This window comes from Oreochromis niloticus, unplaced genomic scaffold (assembly GCF_001858045.2).
Source record: "Oreochromis niloticus isolate F11D_XX unplaced genomic scaffold, O_niloticus_UMD_NMBU tig00000235_pilon, whole genome shotgun sequence".
Classification (NCBI taxonomy): domain Eukaryota; kingdom Metazoa; phylum Chordata; class Actinopteri; order Cichliformes; family Cichlidae; genus Oreochromis; species Oreochromis niloticus.
In genome coordinates this window covers 267,012-284,974 of record NW_020327097.1, presented here as the reverse complement: position 1 = coordinate 284,974, position 17,963 = coordinate 267,012, and the positions used below count along the sequence as shown (strand labels likewise).

Here is a 17,963-nt window from a genome sequence, read left to right as displayed (position 1 = left end):
ACAGTGCAGAGGAAACAAATTAGCATCCATTACTATAATGAAATAATTTGTTAGTTTGAAATGCTACAGGGAACTATGTACCTGTACATTAATGCTGTGAAAAGACTTCCTGTTCACATAGTCTCCTTCATTTACTGAAGGAGCAATGATTGGAATGTGAGTGCCATCTATATACAGCCAATCACGCCTGGGAACCCAGAAAATAAATGTAAAATCTAAGTAGTTGTTCAAGTATCACCACATCATGAATTAAGTTTTGTTCATCCTGATACCTGCAATTTTGTGGAATCCCTCTTTGATAAATCTTGTGGGTCTGTGACCGGGGAACACCACAAACGAGTACAGGAGACGTTTCAGTGCAACTGTAACATTCCTGACTGCCCGACAGACGGTAGCCTTGGAAACGTGCTCAGCGTCACCAATATTATACAGAAAGCTCCCGTTTGCAAAAAAAACATAGTGCAATACAAATAATATGTACAGAACTGAGAGAATGTCCGCGATGTGTCACATGAGCAATATAAGGCCTGAGGATGTTATTCAAATAAATTATAGATTGTGCTGAAAAACGGTAACGTTCACACAGAAAATCATCAGGAAATGATGAAATGTCCAAATGCGCTCTAATCACTCTCTCCCGGCGGAGAGCTCTGCGGAGAATTTGGGCTTCAACATCTACTGGCTCTTCAAGGCAGGGGCACGCCATGTCTGACACTTCCTACAGTCAGGTTTCCGACAAAGAGGCAGAGAAAGTCAGGGTTAGTTGAAGTAAACCTGCTAGGGGGCAGGTTAGCTTCACGGAGTGTGTCGTCATAATAACTCACTCAGAATTAATCTAAACTCGCTTTGTGAAACCGAAAACCCAGAGTTTTCGTTAACTCAGGGTATACTTACTCAGAGTTTGCACTAAACTGGCTTTCTGAAACAGGGCCCTGGTCTCCTTGTTGGTGTGTGTATATATAGTGGGTGTCAGTCTGTGCCTGTTGTCGGCTCGTCTGCCTTTGCTTGTGTTTCCCGGTAAAGCGTCTGCATTCGTCTTCGTTGGTCTGCGTCTCTGTGCCACTCCGTTTCCTTATGACTTCAGGTTTGCTCTTTAGTTTATCCCAGTTTAGGTCTTCTTCAGTTATTTGTAATGCCTCACTGCCTGTTTGCCACCCTGAGTCTGAATCTACACAACTCAGCGAAGAACACACACCTGAGGACAGTCAGAAAAACGGGTGAAGAACTTTTCAGACCGGAATCTCACTGAACCTGAAAAGAGGGTTTTAGCCAAAGGACTCAATTTTGCCATTTCTCCGCAACAGTTTCCCATAGTGGACCTCATCACGGCCACAGAAATTGCCATACGGATTAACAAATTATCCCAGACAGAAGCAGAACAGATCAGGATGAAAGTCTCAGCCACCCTCTCCAGTGCCAAAGTCCCTCCGTCTAACCTTACATTACAAGAAAAGAAGGTCGTCGCTTCCCTGAGTAAAGACCACAACATACCACACAAAGATCACTACTCTCCTCAGTGACAACAATACCTATGAAGCCTTAAAGCGAGACCCCACAAGCAGCTACAAAAAGAAAGTTATAGCTTGCCTTCAAGACCTTGAAAGGGACAAAGTCATTCACCGCCTCACATATCACCGCCTTTACCCAGGGGATGCCATACCCTGCATTTACGGACTTCCTAAGATCCACAAGGAAGGTGTCCCACTCAGACCCATCGTCAGTAGCATAAACTCAGCCACTTACAACATCGCGAAACACCTTGCAACCGTCCTAGCACCTCTTGTGGGGAACACCCTACATCACATCAAGAACTCCACCGACTTCACAGACAAGGTCCAGAAACTTACCCTGGATCCAGATGAAACCATGGTGTCCTTTGATGTAGTCTCTCTCTTCACTTGCATACCCACCACGGAGGCAGTGGAGACTGTCAGAAAACGACTACAAGAAGACAGCTCCTTGGAAGACAGGACCAACTTCACACCCAATCAGATTTGCACACTGTTAGACCTCTGCCTCACCACTACATATTTCAAATACAACGAGGGTTTCTACAGACAAAAACATGGCTGCGCCATGGGCTCCCCCGTGTCACCTTTTGTAGCCAACCTTTACATGGAGGAAGTGGAAAGAAAGGCTCTTGGCTCTTTTAAAGGTAGAGTACCCAGCCACAGGTACAGATATGTAGACGACACCTGGGTCAAAATCAAAAGACAAGAAGTGGAATCCTTCACTGCGCACATTAATGCCGTGGAGAAAAACATCAAGTTCACCAGGGAAGACACAAAGGACAACTGCTTGCCTTTCCTGGACTGCGCTGTGCACATTGAAAAGAATGGCAACCTCAACATTGAGGTGTACCGGAAGCCCACACACACGGACCAGTACCTCCTCTTTGACTCCCATCACCCTCTGGAACATAAAGTTGGAGTAATTAGGACCCTACACCACCGGGCAGAACATGTTCCCTCTAAGCCTGAAGGGAAAAAGAAGGAACACACACATGTAAAGGAAGCACTCAAAACATGTGGTTATCCTAACTGGGCGTTTATAAAGTCAGCAAAGATGCACAGAAAAGAAGATCAGACACCAGCGAGGGAGGATAAGAAAGACAGACGCAACAACATTGTCATCCCCTATGTAGCCGGTGTATCAGAGAAACTCAGGAGAGTATTGCTGCATGACATGAGGCCACAGCAGCAAAGACCGTGGAGCCAACATGTGAGAAACAAAGCAACACGCTGAACATCTGAACCACAGCAGGAAGTGCGACTCTTTGTAGACCTGTGGACAGGAAACACACAGCAGGTCCTGATCAGTAACAGGCAGAGATGGGCAGTAACGCGTTACTTGTAACGGGCTATAACTCGTAAGCTGGAGAGGAAATGGCGTGTCACTAATTTAGAGGATCATCATTTAGCCTGGAGAAATAGTTTGCTGCTTTATAAGAAAGCCCTCCGCAAAGCCAGAACATCTTACTATTCGTCACTGATTGAAGAAAATAAGAACAACCCCAGGTTTCTCTTCAGCACTGTAGCCAGGCTGACAAAAAGTCAGAGCTCTGTTGAGCCAACCATCCCTTTAACGTTAACTAGTAATGACTTCATGAACTTCTTCACAAATAAAATTTTAATCATTAGACAAAAAAATTACCAATAATCATCCCACAGATGTAATATTATCTACAGCTACTTTTAGTACCATCAATGTTAAGTTAGACTCTTTTTCTCCAATTGATCTTTCTGAGTTAACTTCAATAATTACTTCCTCCAAACCATCAACGTGTCTTTTAGACCCCATTCCTACAAAACTGCTCAAAGAAGTCCTGCCATTAATTAATGCTTCGGTCTTAAATATGATCAACCTATCTCTAATAATCGGCTATGTACCACAGGCCTTCAAGCTGGCTGTAGTTAAACCTTTACTCAAAAAGCATCTCTAGACCCAGCAGTCTTAGCTAATTATAGGCCAATCTCCAACCTTCCTTTCATATCAAAAATCCTTGAAAGAGTAGTTGTCAAACAGCTAACAGATCATCTGCAGAGGAATGGCTTATTTGAAGAGTTTCAGTCAGGTTTCAGAGCTCATCACAGCACAGGAACAGCTTTAGTGAAGGTTACAAATGATCTTCTTATGGCCTCTGACAGTGGACTCATCTCTGTGCTTGTCCAGCTAGACCTTAGTGAGATTCCCATGATGCATTGAGTTTTTCCTTTCCAGTCAGCCCAACAGTTTACAACATAACAGGCCTGTGTGCAATCAACCCACCTTTGTCTACAACATGTCTCAAAGCCTCTGTTTGCTGCCCTGTAATCTTTGTGCCCCACAGCTTTTAACTGAACTCTGCTTGGATTTTGCCTTTTTGCTTTTTCTCCACCTCCTGACTTCTGTATTCCTTCCCTGATCTGAAAGACAAAATCAGATTCATCTAAAACTCAACACTTCAACACCGACCTGCTGGATGATTCACTAACAGCCACTCTCTTCTCTGGCCCTTCGTTACACCTTTCCAAGGTCCCCAGATCTTATGGGGAATATAAAACATCACCACTGCTGATTAAGTGTATTTCTAATTAGTTAGTTTCTAATTAGTTGAGTTAGTTTCTTAGCACGTCACTACAGCCCCCTCAGACGGTGTTTTCTGCCGTCTAAAGATAATTTTGATAGTGTGTGGATTTACAGAGCTGGAGACTTTCTTTTTGCCGAGGTCATTAATCATGTCAAACCGCAGACACGCTGACAGACTGAGAAGACCGCTCGTGAAAACGACCAATCTGCGGATCCACACACGATGAACACACAGAGTGGAGTCTGTAAACAAATCTAACAGTTAACCTGCAACACAGGGTCACGTGCCTCCCTCAGTTGGGAACTCTCCTAAAATAAAGTACTGGAACGCACCGCGCGCTTTATGGCAACTTGGCTCCGCCCCCACATGTTAGTAATGTCACGTAGTGTCGGGTCGTGGGTTTTGTCACACCAGCCCTCATACTTTCACAAACACAGTCGCTCTGTGTGAATCAAACCGCGGGTTCACAATGTGCATTTTCACCCAGTCCTGTTACCCTAACATATTATCCCGTGTAAAAAATGTGGAACATTGCAGAAGTCACATGCACAACAGGAAGTTGCATAAGGTGAATCTTTTAAAAGCCATGCAAAGACCAAAAGTACGTTTTCTCATTTACTTGATATTTTAACTATGGCTGAATATCAACATACAGCCCCATTACCTTAATTATATCTTAGTTGTTATTTGATTATTTTAAAAATACAATGTTGGGGAAAATCATTAGATTGTGCTCACTGTCCTCATACTAGCAAGGATGCCATGTGGCTATATTGCAAACTGTATGCTAAAAACTCACTCCTATTACTTTCAGTCCTGTTACTCATATAAAGAGTAGACTGAGTACCAGTTACAGGAGTGAGTAGAGTAAATGGATTAAATGATTTATTAATGTGAATATTTGTTGATTTTACTCTATTTACCTGATTTTTAAGTTGTACAGTTGAAATTACTCGAGTTGTTGAGATTTATGTTCAGTTTCGTGATATAAATAAATACTGATATGAAGTCAATGCAAAGGTGGAGAAAGACACACCATAATATCAAGGAAAGAAAAGAAACTGAACTGCACCTTGTTACCCCTCGAGACTTATTGGGACACATATATGTGCAAAATGCATGAGAATCTGGGTTGTTGTGCAGAAGCTTCACCACTTGAAAGTGATGACTGTCGATCTGGATGATCTTGTGAAAGCCATCACACAGAAAACAAACTACATGTAGGGAGAATGTTCTGAGTGCAAGGATCTCTCTTCCCAGTCTCCATCCAGTACAATGCAGAGAGTCAAGTGACTTATCTCCAGCAGGCAGTAGTGGATTAGGAGCACAAGAATGACCCCAGTGGCAAAACATCCAGAGTAACAATCAAAAAAGAGACGAGGCTTGAAAGCACAAGAAGACTTGATTCATGTTGACCTCTGAAAATGAGCTCTGAAAATATAGCACAGAGATACAAGCAGTCCACTTCAGAACATCACACCAGCACACAGATGTGCTTTATATACATACATCCTCCCATCCAACATCCTTCTGCACAGTGTCCCCATCAAGATTTAAGGGCCCACCAGCAATCTGGCAGCACTTGTCACCAGTGCTCAATTACATGCAGAGGGCACATTCACAATCCACTTTTGCAGTGATGCTTTCAATAGAGACAGAGAGGGAATTGTTTTATGTTTTCTACTGAACTGTTCAAACTAGTATTCACTGCTGGGACATGAAACGGCGAGCCACAGAAGGGTCCACTGGATGGTGTGGGATGAACCCTCAAGAGGACAGCACAGAAATAGCACCAACTGTCTTGTCAGCAACGGGAAATTTCAGATGCTGCAGAACTGTTTACTGTGTGGCACAATTTTATATGAGTGCTTGATGTTTGTTGTATATTAGCTGCTATGACAACTCAGATTCCCTCTGGGATTAATAAAGTCTCTTTGATTCTGAAAAGGCAGAAATGGCAATCAAGTTGTTTGAAGCAGTTGAGAAAGCAGTTCAGGAGATGGCTAAAGATGGGCCATCAGTTCCATCCACTGAGGACACATCAGGCAGTTCTCATTTCCCAAGGAGAGCTGACATACAGGGACGTCAGCTGCCAGTGCACAGCAAAACTAATTCTGACCTGAGTGCTTTAATGCAAAGCATTTCACATTCAATCAACAGACAGCACCCACAGCCACAGAAACTGTGGCAAAAAGGTCACACAAGTTTGTTTTCACAGAAAACTCCCACACACGTGCACACTAACATCCAAACACACTCAGGACATGTTCAGTACTGTTACCCAATATTCATTCCTTGTTACTTTCTGCAAATATCTTTCATCCAGTTGGTTAATAAATTACATGATAATACATTTGATAAGCTTGAGGTTTGTGTCTACTTGAATTGATAAATGTGCCTTTGGATCGATATGATTTCTGCTTATATGCCAAGGTTAGTGCTGTGGCAAGCAAGATGAGGACCCAAATGCAGGACTCACAAGACACAGAGGGATAGGGAGGCAGCTGTATTAGTATAGCAAGCCATTCTGTTCAAAAAAGCACCAATAACCAAAACTCGGGAAACTAGGAATTAGAAACATGGAACTAAAGCTAGGAAACTGGAAAACTAAGACTGGAACAGAAAACTTGGAATTACGTGGCGCTCTGCAGAAACACACAGCAACACAGGATAATGACGTGACAATGGACAGAGGAAAACACAGGGCTTTAACACACCAGAGAGTGATGAGGCAATGGGACACAGGCGGGAAACACAGCTGGGTCAAAAATGTTTCAACCCAGTTTGTTTTGCACAGTGTTGGGAAGGTTACTTTTAAAATGTATTCCACTACAGAATACTGAATACATGGCCCAAAATGTATTCTGTAACGTATTCCATTACGTTACTCAATGAGGGTAACGTATTCTGAATACTTTGGATTACTTAATATATTATCATGCTGTTTACAACTACATGAATGTACTATTGCTGTGATTTATTACTGTTACTGAAGGTCCGCGGCTCCGAAACGTAGTAAAGGGACCTCTGGCTAATACGTCGGGTTCGTGTCGGGCTGGTAGCCGAAAACTAGCTTTACTTTGTTGTCTGGGTCAACTTTGCTTGCGGGAGACAGAGAGAGGCGTTGAAAGGCTGCTCCAACGGAACTTATTGTTTCGGAGGAAAACACGAACACTGTGTACAGTTGAGTCTTAATAGCTTACTTACAGCTGGGCTTGTCAGGCACTCTTCTTGGCTGCTGTGGTTATTATTATATTTACATGCTTCCAGCTCCCGTTTTTGCTCCGTGACAGCTCGGACTTTTTCTTTCTCTCCCTCCCTCGCTCACAGACACATAACGGGTATGGTAGTCCATTCTCGCTGCAGCAGGGACTACACTGCCCATCAGGCTACATTCTTTAGAGCTATGCCTGTAGCATTCTGTCTATTAGCTTAGCACAACAACAACAAAAAGGCCCTCTCTCACCCAGGAAACACGCAGAGAGAGCGCGTCACCCTGTAACCATGGCAACCGTAATGCTGCCGCCTGGAACAACATTACGTAGCTGTCAAACAAACCCAAACAATCCTGACCCGCGACAATATGAAACAGGGAAGTACCGCAGTGTAATCCATTTATTTCAACAAAGTAACTGTATTCTGAATACCACCTTTTTGAACGGTAACTGTAACGGAATACAGTTACTCATATTTTGTATTCTAAATACGTAACGGCGGTACATGTATCCCGTTACTTCCCAACACTGAACACAGGATAATGACGTAACAATGGACAGAGGAAAACACAAGGCTTTAACACACCAGAGAGTGATGAGGCAATGGGACACAGGCGGGAAACACAGCTGGGACCAATCTGACGAAATGAGACAGGGCGGAAGCAAAACTGAAAACTCTGAACCCAGGACACAAGACTGTCAAAGTAAAACAGGAAACATAAGACAGGCACAGAGATGCAGACTTGACAAGGAGGCAGTGATGACAGGGGAGACAGAGAGAACATGGAGCACAGAGACAAGAGTAACTCACTGCGACATGGAGACACACTGACTGGGCATGCACAGCAGAGAGATGAACATAGGGATCGGGGACACTAGACATGACACGTGGAACACAGGGAGGCACAGAGACAAAATCTAAATCCTTGAAACTGCAAGAAAGACGAGGAGTATAAAATAATTAACACAAAATCAGAAAGAATTTAAAAACAGAAAATACAAACCCTGGTCCTCAGACCCAGTACCTTGACAGTACATATAGGGATTTTTTTGGTCACAAATATCACTTATTTTAGCATATAATCAACCATTCCATCAAAAAAAAGACCTTTTTTGTGGGGAAAACAATGAAATTAGTTGATGCTTGCTTGCTTACATGCTTTTTTAGATGTCACATGAATTACTGGCTTTAAAAAACTCATAAAAATGTAATAACATCTCCTGTGATTGACTAAAGCCCATTTGGAATAGTTAGATATGTATGTTACTACATTCAGTTTTAAAAACTATATAAAAAAAATATTATTTCATGTTGGAGATGGCACCCATTCGGTGCAATGACCCCTATAAAAGAAATAAAAGTTGAAAGCTGAAGTTAGTCTTTATCCTTGCCAGGTCATTTGTCTCTGTTCTATGTCATTTCCTTGTCTTTTATTATCCCTGTGCACTGTCGGATTCCTGATTTGATCATTTGTTTCGATTCAGAGACTGTTGAAATAGCCGATAAATGGCTCACTCCTATTTTATGTCAGCTACCTTTACGTCCTGCATTTCAAAACGTAAAGAAAAAAACGTAGAAAGATTTAGCCATAAAATTCTGACTCAAATCCATCTGAAACATACAATTTTATTGGAAAAACATTACATGTTATACATAACAGATTTGTTGCAGATTAACTGTTAATAATTGGTATCAAATAATTGGATGAAATTCACAGTAAGTGCAGTTGTTTGCGTCTTTTATTTTCATTCTTTTCTTCAAAGCAGCGTGGCACAGTACAGACATCTTCATGTTTACTATGAAAACACACACAGGTGTAAGAACAGCCAATGGAGAGGAAGCAAGCAATAAGGAAAGGAAGGATGTCAGGAAATAAATTAGGACAAATAAAACAGAAAAATTTAATACAAATACACTCACACACAGGAACAGCCAGCTGTCTGTACCAAAGATCAAACTCTATTGCCCTGATCTCTGACATGATTAAGTTTGAAACCTTTAACCTTTTTCTATCTATCTATCTATCTATCTATCTATCTATCTATCTATCTATCTATCTATCTATCTATCTATCTATCTAAAATGTACAGTGTCTAAAATGCAAAGCCTGATCCTCACATTGTTTTATACTAATAATATTTAATCTATATCATAGATATATATATCTCAGTGCATCTGCCCAGATAGCAGCAACACCGAACCCAAAAGTATGATAGGGTCTGTAATGGAACAGCAAACTGGGTCTTTATTGGATTCCACTTGCACAGCAGGATGAATCCAGAAGACACAAGGATGACAGATTCAGGCCAGACCAGGCCTGCAACTGATCCAGATATCTAACTCTTACTATTAACAGTAAAACATATTTGCTGTCAGAGAGCCATTGGTGAAGGCTGATGTTACTTAAATCTACCAATTGTTGTACTGGGGAAGGACCAAAGCTCCATACAAACTAAAGAAGAACTTTATACAATACAAAATGAAGCTCAACATTGCAACAATGACATTATAAAAACAAATAAAGAAAAACTTAACCAAAGCAGAAAAATAAATTAATCCATCCATCTTCTTCCGCTTATACAGGGCCGGGTTGTGGGGGCAGCAGCCCAAGCAGAGAAGCCCACACCTCCCTCTCCCCAGCAGCCTCCTCCAGCTTGTCCAGGGGAACACCAGGCGTTCCCAGGCCAGCCGAGAGATATAATCTCTCCAGCGTGTCCTGGGTCTGCCACCTCAGCCAGGAGGCACCAAGAGGGCATCCTTCTCACTGTATCTCTAAGGGAGAGGCCAGCCCCCCTTCAGAGGAAGCCCATTTCCACCGCTTGTATTCGCAATCTCATTCTTTTGGTCACTACGCAAAGCTGGTGACCATAGGTGAGGGTTGGAACGTAGATCGAAGAATAAATCACAAGCTTTGCTTTTAAACTCAGCTCTCTCTTCACCACGACGGACCAGTAAAGCATCACTGCACTGCAGCCGCGGCACCAATCCGTTGTTGATCTATCTTCTCCCGTTACTCGTAAACAAGACCCTGAGATACTTAAACTCCTTCACTTGGGGCAGGAACTCGTCCCCGACCCGGAGTGAGCACTTTACCGTTTTCCGGCGGAGGACCATTGCCTCAGATTTGGAGGACCCTCAGATCTGAGCCAATGGTCCTCCAAATCTGACCCCTATGGGGCCATAGTCCATGGGGCACCGCATGGGCACAGCCCAAAAAAGGGACATGGGCCCATCCTCCTGCAGGCCCACCATCTGCAGGATGTCAGGTGCAATGTTCCAGGCGGTGGCCAGAGTGGAGGCCCTGGCAGACTGATCCCCAGCTACCAAGACTAGAAACTGGGACAAAATTAAAATAAATAAATACAAAAGCAAAACACCCAGTATGACCGGTATGAATTCAAAAGACATACAAACAACACATCATATGGAAGTAAAGTAAAATCACTGTTCTGCTTTGTGTGAGACTGACCTTTAAATGGAAATGTGGAGAGATTAATATTACAATGATGGTTATTGTTTGACAGATGGCTTTACTTCAAACATGTAAATAAAATGAAAAATAAACAATTAAAAAAACCTGACATTAATGCTGTGTTTCATTCAGTTGCCATGGTGACATAACAGGTAAAAAGAGTGACAGTTTTCTGTATCTGAGAACTTTGACTTTAAGGACACCTGCAAACCCATTAATCTGACTTTGTAGCTAAGCCATTCTGGTCATGTGATCATGTGGTTTGTAGGAACGCTCCTCTTCCTCAGAGGATCCACCTGTGTTTCCTCTCCTCTCTCCTCCACCCGTTACAGTGAGGGAACGTCCTCCATGATGGAGGAGCTGCTGGAAAGTGCTGAGAGTTTCCTCCAGAGTGAGACCTCTGTCACAGTTCAGAGGATCTACGGCAGCAGAGACCTTCATGGACACTTAGGCTACGTTCACACTGCAGGTTTAAATGCTCAATTCCGATTTTTTGATTAAATCCGATTTTTTTGTCTGCTTGTTCACACTACAAATAAAATGCGACATCCCGCATGCGCAAAAGAAGATGTCACACACAACGCGCTCTGTTTAGACCCAGAGCAAACAATATTGTTTGACTGATGGCCCTTAAAATAACGACTTCGGACTTTACTTTTCACAATTTTTGCTTTATTTTGTTATTTACATAATAATGTATATAACCTAATAATTATCCTTATTGCTGATTTAGAGGAGCGGTGCTTCAAAGAATAGTTGCAGGTTTCTGTCAGAATCTGCAGATTATACAGTACAAATAAAATGTTCACGTTTCTCCAACGTTGTCTTCCCAACAGTTTCACTAACATCTACACTGGATGGCCAGGAAGCGTTCACGATGTCTTCTCGGGCGCTTCTCCGGTGCTGATAATAGGCGCCTGTCTCGTGTCAGTGACGTAAAAGACGGATTTAATGCGACCTGACCGTTCACACAGCAGTCGCTTTCTAAAACATCGGATATGTATTGGATTCAGGACCACATACGAAAGTGTCACGGCTGCCGAGGCGAGCCGTGTGGTGTTGGAGGAAGGAGGACCCAAGATGCAAGCAGTGGATGAAATGCTAGTGAAGTTTTATTTACAAAGAGGGGAAGTGGCAAAACAGGCAACGAGGGGGAACAATAAACTAAAGAAACCTAAACTGGGAAAACTAAACAAACCGGGGATGATACCGAAAGGGACGAGAGGCAGAGAGACACATACGACGAACAGGACACCGTGAAACACAGAGCAACGCAGACAGACACGGAGTAACACAGACGAACCAGCAACAAGCAGAAGAACACACAGGGCTTAAATACACACACCAGTAATCAGGGGATGAGAGACAGGACGGGAACACACCTGAGAGATATCATAGCTGACGAGACAGGGGAAACATAAACTGAGCATACTCACATAAGGAACAGACCTTCACAATAAAACAGGAAACTCAGACACGGGGAACCAGACAAGACACTGAACTAAAAAGACCGATTCACAAACAGAGACACAGACTCAAAGGCAGGCCAAATATAACACATAGAACTCAAACAATAATAATCATCATCATAATCATCAACGGATAGCTAAAGAAACAGAATATAATTATAATCAAAACAGTATCACCAGAGAAGAACTAAAGCAAAAATAAACCAAGACATAAGAAACTCAAAACACTGCCTGTTTCATTTATTCACATTCATTTGCAGATTGTCATAAAGAAGTTGCCCTTTCTTCACAATATGTGTCGTTCTAAATGAAAGATGGTCGTTACAATCAAGTTTTAACAGCGGAAAATTGATCAATCGTTACAATTTGACCATTTACATAATTCCACTGCAAATTACCAAATCTGTTGCCATCAAACAGTCGTTCATTTATCTAAATAATAAATAAGTATTTTGTTAAAAGGAAATAATTTTCTTATAGACACAAGGTTTTAATATTCTAATTCCAAGAGCAAATGTGGAGGTTCTGTCTGGTACTGGTTCAAGTTTAATATTTCATTTATGTTTTTGTTTGGTTTAAAACTATACTGAGGAAAATACACTAAAATGGATTAGGTCAGGTACATATATTGTTTTAGGCTCCACCAGATCAAAGAAGCTTTCTTTTTTGAGAATGGATTAAGCTGATTTTCACCTCAAAATTCTACACATAACACTATGTAATGGCAAAGTGAAAAATGTTTGCCTGAAGTTCTTAAAAAAATGATATATGTATGTCATGTGATGGCTGTGCGCAGGCAGGAAAAGGACCCAAAGTGCAGACTCCAGAAACAAACATAAACTCAAACAGTTTTAATGCTGAACTCACACAGAACAAAAGTAAGAATCCAAATAACTTACACGGGCAGACAAAACACACAGCTAGATAAGGGTAGATCGCAACAATGACAAAACTGAAACACAGGGCTTAAATACATAGAGGTAGCAATCAGGGAATGGGCAACAGGAGGGAAACACAGCTGGGGCAAATCAGGCCTAAAGAAACAGAGGAAGCACAACCAGACGCATTTACATGATACACGGACTTTCAAAGTAAAACAGGAAACATAACACAGACTGAACTACAGACAGACTCTGACTGGACACAGGGAGACAGCAACTAGAGAACACAGACATAAACCATAAGACAGAACTTAAGAAACCACAGACTAGAAATGATAAATTATATAACAAACTCAAAACCCTGGGTCAACGAGCAAGGCATCCTAGCAATGTAAACAACAAAACATTCTCCTTTCGCAGGCGGTCGTCATCCTTCAAGGTCATACAGATTCCTGAAAAAGTATTTGAGAAATAGATCTCAATAACATTGTTCTCACCTCTGACATGTTTGTTGACACTGACCTCTGACTTTCAGCTCCACTTGTTTTTTTCAGGATGTTTTCCTCCCCTCTGTAGACGGTGCAGGTGTAGATGCCTCTGTCCCAGTCTGTGGGGTGTTTCAGGGTCAGACTGAGGTCTCCGGTCTTCAGCAGGTCTTTTTTTAACTGTGTTCGGTCTCTGTAATGCAGGTCCTGTTCTTCATACCGGTCAGAGCCATTCTGATACACATGAACCTTCAACATGTTTCTGTCCATCCACTCTACTTTAGCATCATCAGGCAGGTAAACTTTGGTTTTCATGATTAGCTGGACAGACTTCTCTCCTGAATTCACCTCCACCTGAGGGACTGAGAGAACAGGAAAACACAAGATGACTGGATGAAGTGAAATATGTCACATTGCTCCGGTGATCAGAGACAGTGTTGTCTTCGGTGTCCAAGACAGCAGAGCTGATTTGTTTTTGTTTTGTTTGCTGATTTGAACTGTTTATTTAAGAATTCGGTGTTACTATAATACATCCAGAGTCAAGTTTAGCATATCCAGTCTTCTGTTTGTGTAAGTGAATCCACAAACCTGAAACCCCAGTTAGAGATCATATTTATCAGGATGGTGATTTAAGGCTTTATTTATTAACAAGAATTAAACTCTGAGCTCATTTACATTAAAGGGGGAGTCTGACACATCATGTGACTCTTGTTCTGCACTAAATGAAGCGATGGAGTGGCGCCTCCTTCAGGCAGAGAAACAGCTCATGGAGAGAAATAATTATTAGAGCAAAAACAAGAGTGGAGCTGCAAATAAGGCCGAGAGGAACGCTGCAGAAAACTGTTCATGTGTGAATTCATAACTTCATAGATTTATTTGAGCACTAAAATCAGAGCTGCTTCTATTTCTAATATGACAGCTGTACATTAGAGCTGGAACACTTTAAATGTGAGCCATAAAAACATGATACTCTACAAGTGCATTCAGCTCTGACACATCATGAAGGAGACGTGGAAATCACTTTGTTACACAAATCAAAGTCAAATCAATTCTATTGATTGAATATTGTGTGATCAATAGACTGATCAGCTTCTAATCTGTCATCTATCAGCTGGAAATCCAGCAGTGTCAAACAGACTTGGCAGCAGATTAGGACCAAACACAAACACACTGAGACTTTTTCTTCATCAGCAGTTGCAGGTAAATTGACCCTGAAACTCTGAACATAACCTGTTGCAGACCAGATGATGTCTGAACCATCAGTTACCATGGCAATCCACTCAGGAGGAAAACAAAAGGTTTGATCAGCAGACCTCACTAAATTATAGAGGGTGCTGTAGTCCTGTGACTGTGTCTAGCTTCTTTCATTCAGTCACCTGTTGCCCTAACCTGGATTGACACAACCAGTGAAGCAATGATTTTCATGTTCAAAATTCAAGGAATGAAAGTTGTTTGTCTCTTCACATACTAGGACTGAAACAGAGCACAACTGAATGATTGCAGCCATTCCCCAACTCTCTGTGAATGCTACTCATGGTTGTTGATCAACTGTAGAGCTGGGCGATAGAAAGGTAAAGATATGTATTGCGAAATAACTTTTTCTCGATAGAAAAATTAAACTATTGCGATAGGCCTCATCTCCCTTGTCCTCTTAAAAAAAAAGAAGAAAAAGAACAGCCAATCCAAATTAAGTAGAGCAGAGCCGAACCAATCACAGCTGCAGCGTCACGTCACATGACTTGTTACGTGCAGCACAAGTGCCAAGGCGCACATGTGTATTTGTTTGGGAACCGACAGCGTGACCAAAAGTTACCAAAAAGAAAACAGATGATGGTTCCAATGCCAGAGAGATTGACGAAATAGAAGTATTTCGGCTATTTCAAGTCTGACAAAAAACAGAGTAGCGCGCACTGTAAATTGTGCCGAAAGCAAGTCTGCAAATACAATAAAGCGGTGCATGCTCAATCTCTGACTGAAAGCGCTAATTCGTCATTCGGCTTTTGTCAGACTAAAGTCACTGTTAAAACTGTTTGAAAAGCTAAGCTATACAACGAGGAGAGATTGAGAATTTCCTTTTAGTTCTCAGTTTATTAGATATTACAAAAGTTAGTCAATTTTGTGTGTTCTTCTGTAAAACAAACTAAGATTTATTTTTAGAATTAATATTTTGTTTAGTAGTCTGTTTTGTTTGTTCTATTTTGAAACGTAAACACTTTAGCGGCTGCCTTTTGTGTAGTTTGCAATATTTGCCTTTATTTATCTGAAACTAAAGTCTCATGTTCCTTAAGTACATCTAACCTGTTGAACTTATTATGGGAAATAAATATTTAAATCAAAACATGCTGCAGATTATTTCACATTTTACTTGTGAGCAACATCACATTTAAACAAACATTTATACAAATATAGTTATTTGGCTTATATCGTGATATATATCGTTATCGCCTGAAATGAAAAAAACATATCATGATATGAAAAAATCTTATATCGCCCAGCTCTAATCATCTATCATGAATATTTGCATATTAATGATGAAGGAACTGACCTCCCAGCCCATTGTTCCTTCACTGGGCTAGTTTCAGTCATTGTGCAAATGCACTGTTTATAAGATTGGGAAAACCTGCAGTCAGCTGAGACTGAAGTCACGTTTCTCCCACTGAAAACGCTGCGTCCAGATGAACAGAATCAACTTTTTGAGATTTACTTACCTGGATGGTTGAGCATGCAACAAGATAAACAAACAAAGAAGAGCAGATTATATAAACATTAATTAAAACTGCATTTTACATTTAATGCAATAATCTGCTGATATGTCTGTGAAGGTTCTCAGTCATCCAGGTCATCGTAGTCTAAGGAGCTTGGAAAGAAAAGCGTCTGGACTGCTTTAACTTGCTTCTCGGATGAGAGGTGAAACGTCTTCAAGCAACTTAAAGAAGTCCAGACGCTTTTCTTTCCAAGCTCCTTAGACTACCTGCTGATATATTTTGCGATTTTTACAATAATCTGATGCTGATCACTAAGCTCTACCTTTGCTGACTTACAGTTATGCAAACAGCTCAGACTGAAGGATCACTAATGTCATATGAAAGTACGTTCTAACCTGTAACTTACACAACACTGACCTCTCACTTTCAGCTCCACTTGTTTCTTCCTCAGCATGTTTCCCTCCTTGCTGTAGACGGTGCAGGTGTAGGTGTTTGTGTCTCCCTCTGTGGGATTGTTCAGAGTCAGACTGAAGTCTCCAGGATCCAGTAAGTTTCTCTTCATCTTCGTTCGGTCTCTGTAAAACTCGTCCTGTGCTCCAAGCTGGTCAGAGTCATTCTGATACACATAGACCTTCCTTTTGTCTCTGTCCTCCCACTCAACTTTTGCATCTTTCAATAAGTTAACTCTTTTGCACGGTAGCTGGACAAACTCCACCCCTGAGTCCACCACTTTTTGGTAACCTGAGACAACAAAGGACATCATGATGATGTGAGCAGCAGCTGTGATGGTCACATGACCTCCCTGTCCCCGCCTTGTCTTCTAGTCTCAGTCAGATTGTGTCTCAGTTTGTTCCTGATGTGTTCCTGACTCGTTCTTTGGTAACTAGTCTGCAGCGGCCTGTAAAGTGCTACAGACATGTTGGATGAAGAGCAGAAGAACAGATAGACTGAGCCTCCACAGTCGGCCATGTCTCACACACATCAGCACAGAGACCATGAAGATCTCATGTGAACACAGTCAAATCACCATCGAAATTATGGGTAGAGCAGTGCGAGGGACTCACCTGACATGAAATAGTGACGAAAATAATATAAAAGACCTCCAGAAACCACAAGAAGCAACAGGAGAACCAGGAAACCTGCGATAACCGCTAGAACGTTGGCCCAAGATGCAAATGGTTCTGTGGAGACATTTTATATGAAAATAAATATGACTTCTGACCTCTGATCTGTATCTGCAGCACTAACCTCTGACTTGTATCTATAGCAATGACCTTTGACATGCAGCACTACTTTTTGTCTCAGGATGTCTTTGTCCTTGTGGATGGTGTAGATGTATCCTCCACTGTCTCTCTCTGTGGGTTGTTTTAAGGTCAGACTGAGGTCTCCAGTTCTCAGCAAGTCTTCATTCATCAGTATTTACATTCCTGACCGCTGACTCTGTCCAAGAACCGTTAATAATGTATTCTCTAGGGTTTTTTGTTTGTTTGTTTGTTTTTAATACTTTTTTTAATAGTAAATAAATAGGTTGCATAAAAACTCTGATTCTGATCAAGTTCCAAAAAACAAAAAAAAACAAAAAAACATTTTGAATGTTTTGATTTTAGCAATGGATAAAAAGTCAGCTAGTTTTTGCAAATGTTTGTAAATGTATGTGTTGTTACAA

General features: G+C 41.5%; 1 protein-coding gene across 1 annotated transcript; it reads right to left on the bottom strand.

The window, feature by feature from the left end:
- Positions 1 to 10,420: 10,420 nt before the first annotated feature.
- On the bottom strand, positions 10,421 to 17,710 carry LOC112844474 (uncharacterized). The gene is made up of 4 exons (XM_025904182.1): positions 17,572 to 17,710; positions 16,715 to 17,038; positions 13,686 to 13,954; positions 10,421 to 10,621 (listed from the first exon to the last, which is right to left on the bottom strand). Exons 1-4 carry the CDS (start codon positions 17,708 to 17,710, stop codon positions 10,421 to 10,423), a joined length of 933 nt encoding a protein of 310 aa, XP_025759967.1.
- Positions 17,711 to 17,963: the final 253 nt, after the last annotated feature.

Excerpts from the sequence above, each read along its gene's own strand:
- LOC112844474 (XM_025904182.1), bottom strand. The coding sequence starts at position 17,710 with ATGAATGAAGACTTGCTGAGAACTGGAGACCTCAGTCTGACCTTAAAA. Across the intron at positions 17,039-17,571 it reads AGTAGTGCTGCATGTCAAAG|GTTACCAAAAAGTGGTGGAC; the intron begins GTCATTGCTATA and ends TTGTTGTCTCAG. Across the intron at positions 13,955-16,714 it reads AGTGGAGCTGAAAGTGAGAG|TCCCTCAGGTGGAGGTGAAT; the intron begins GTCAGTGTTGTG and ends CTGTTCTCTCAG.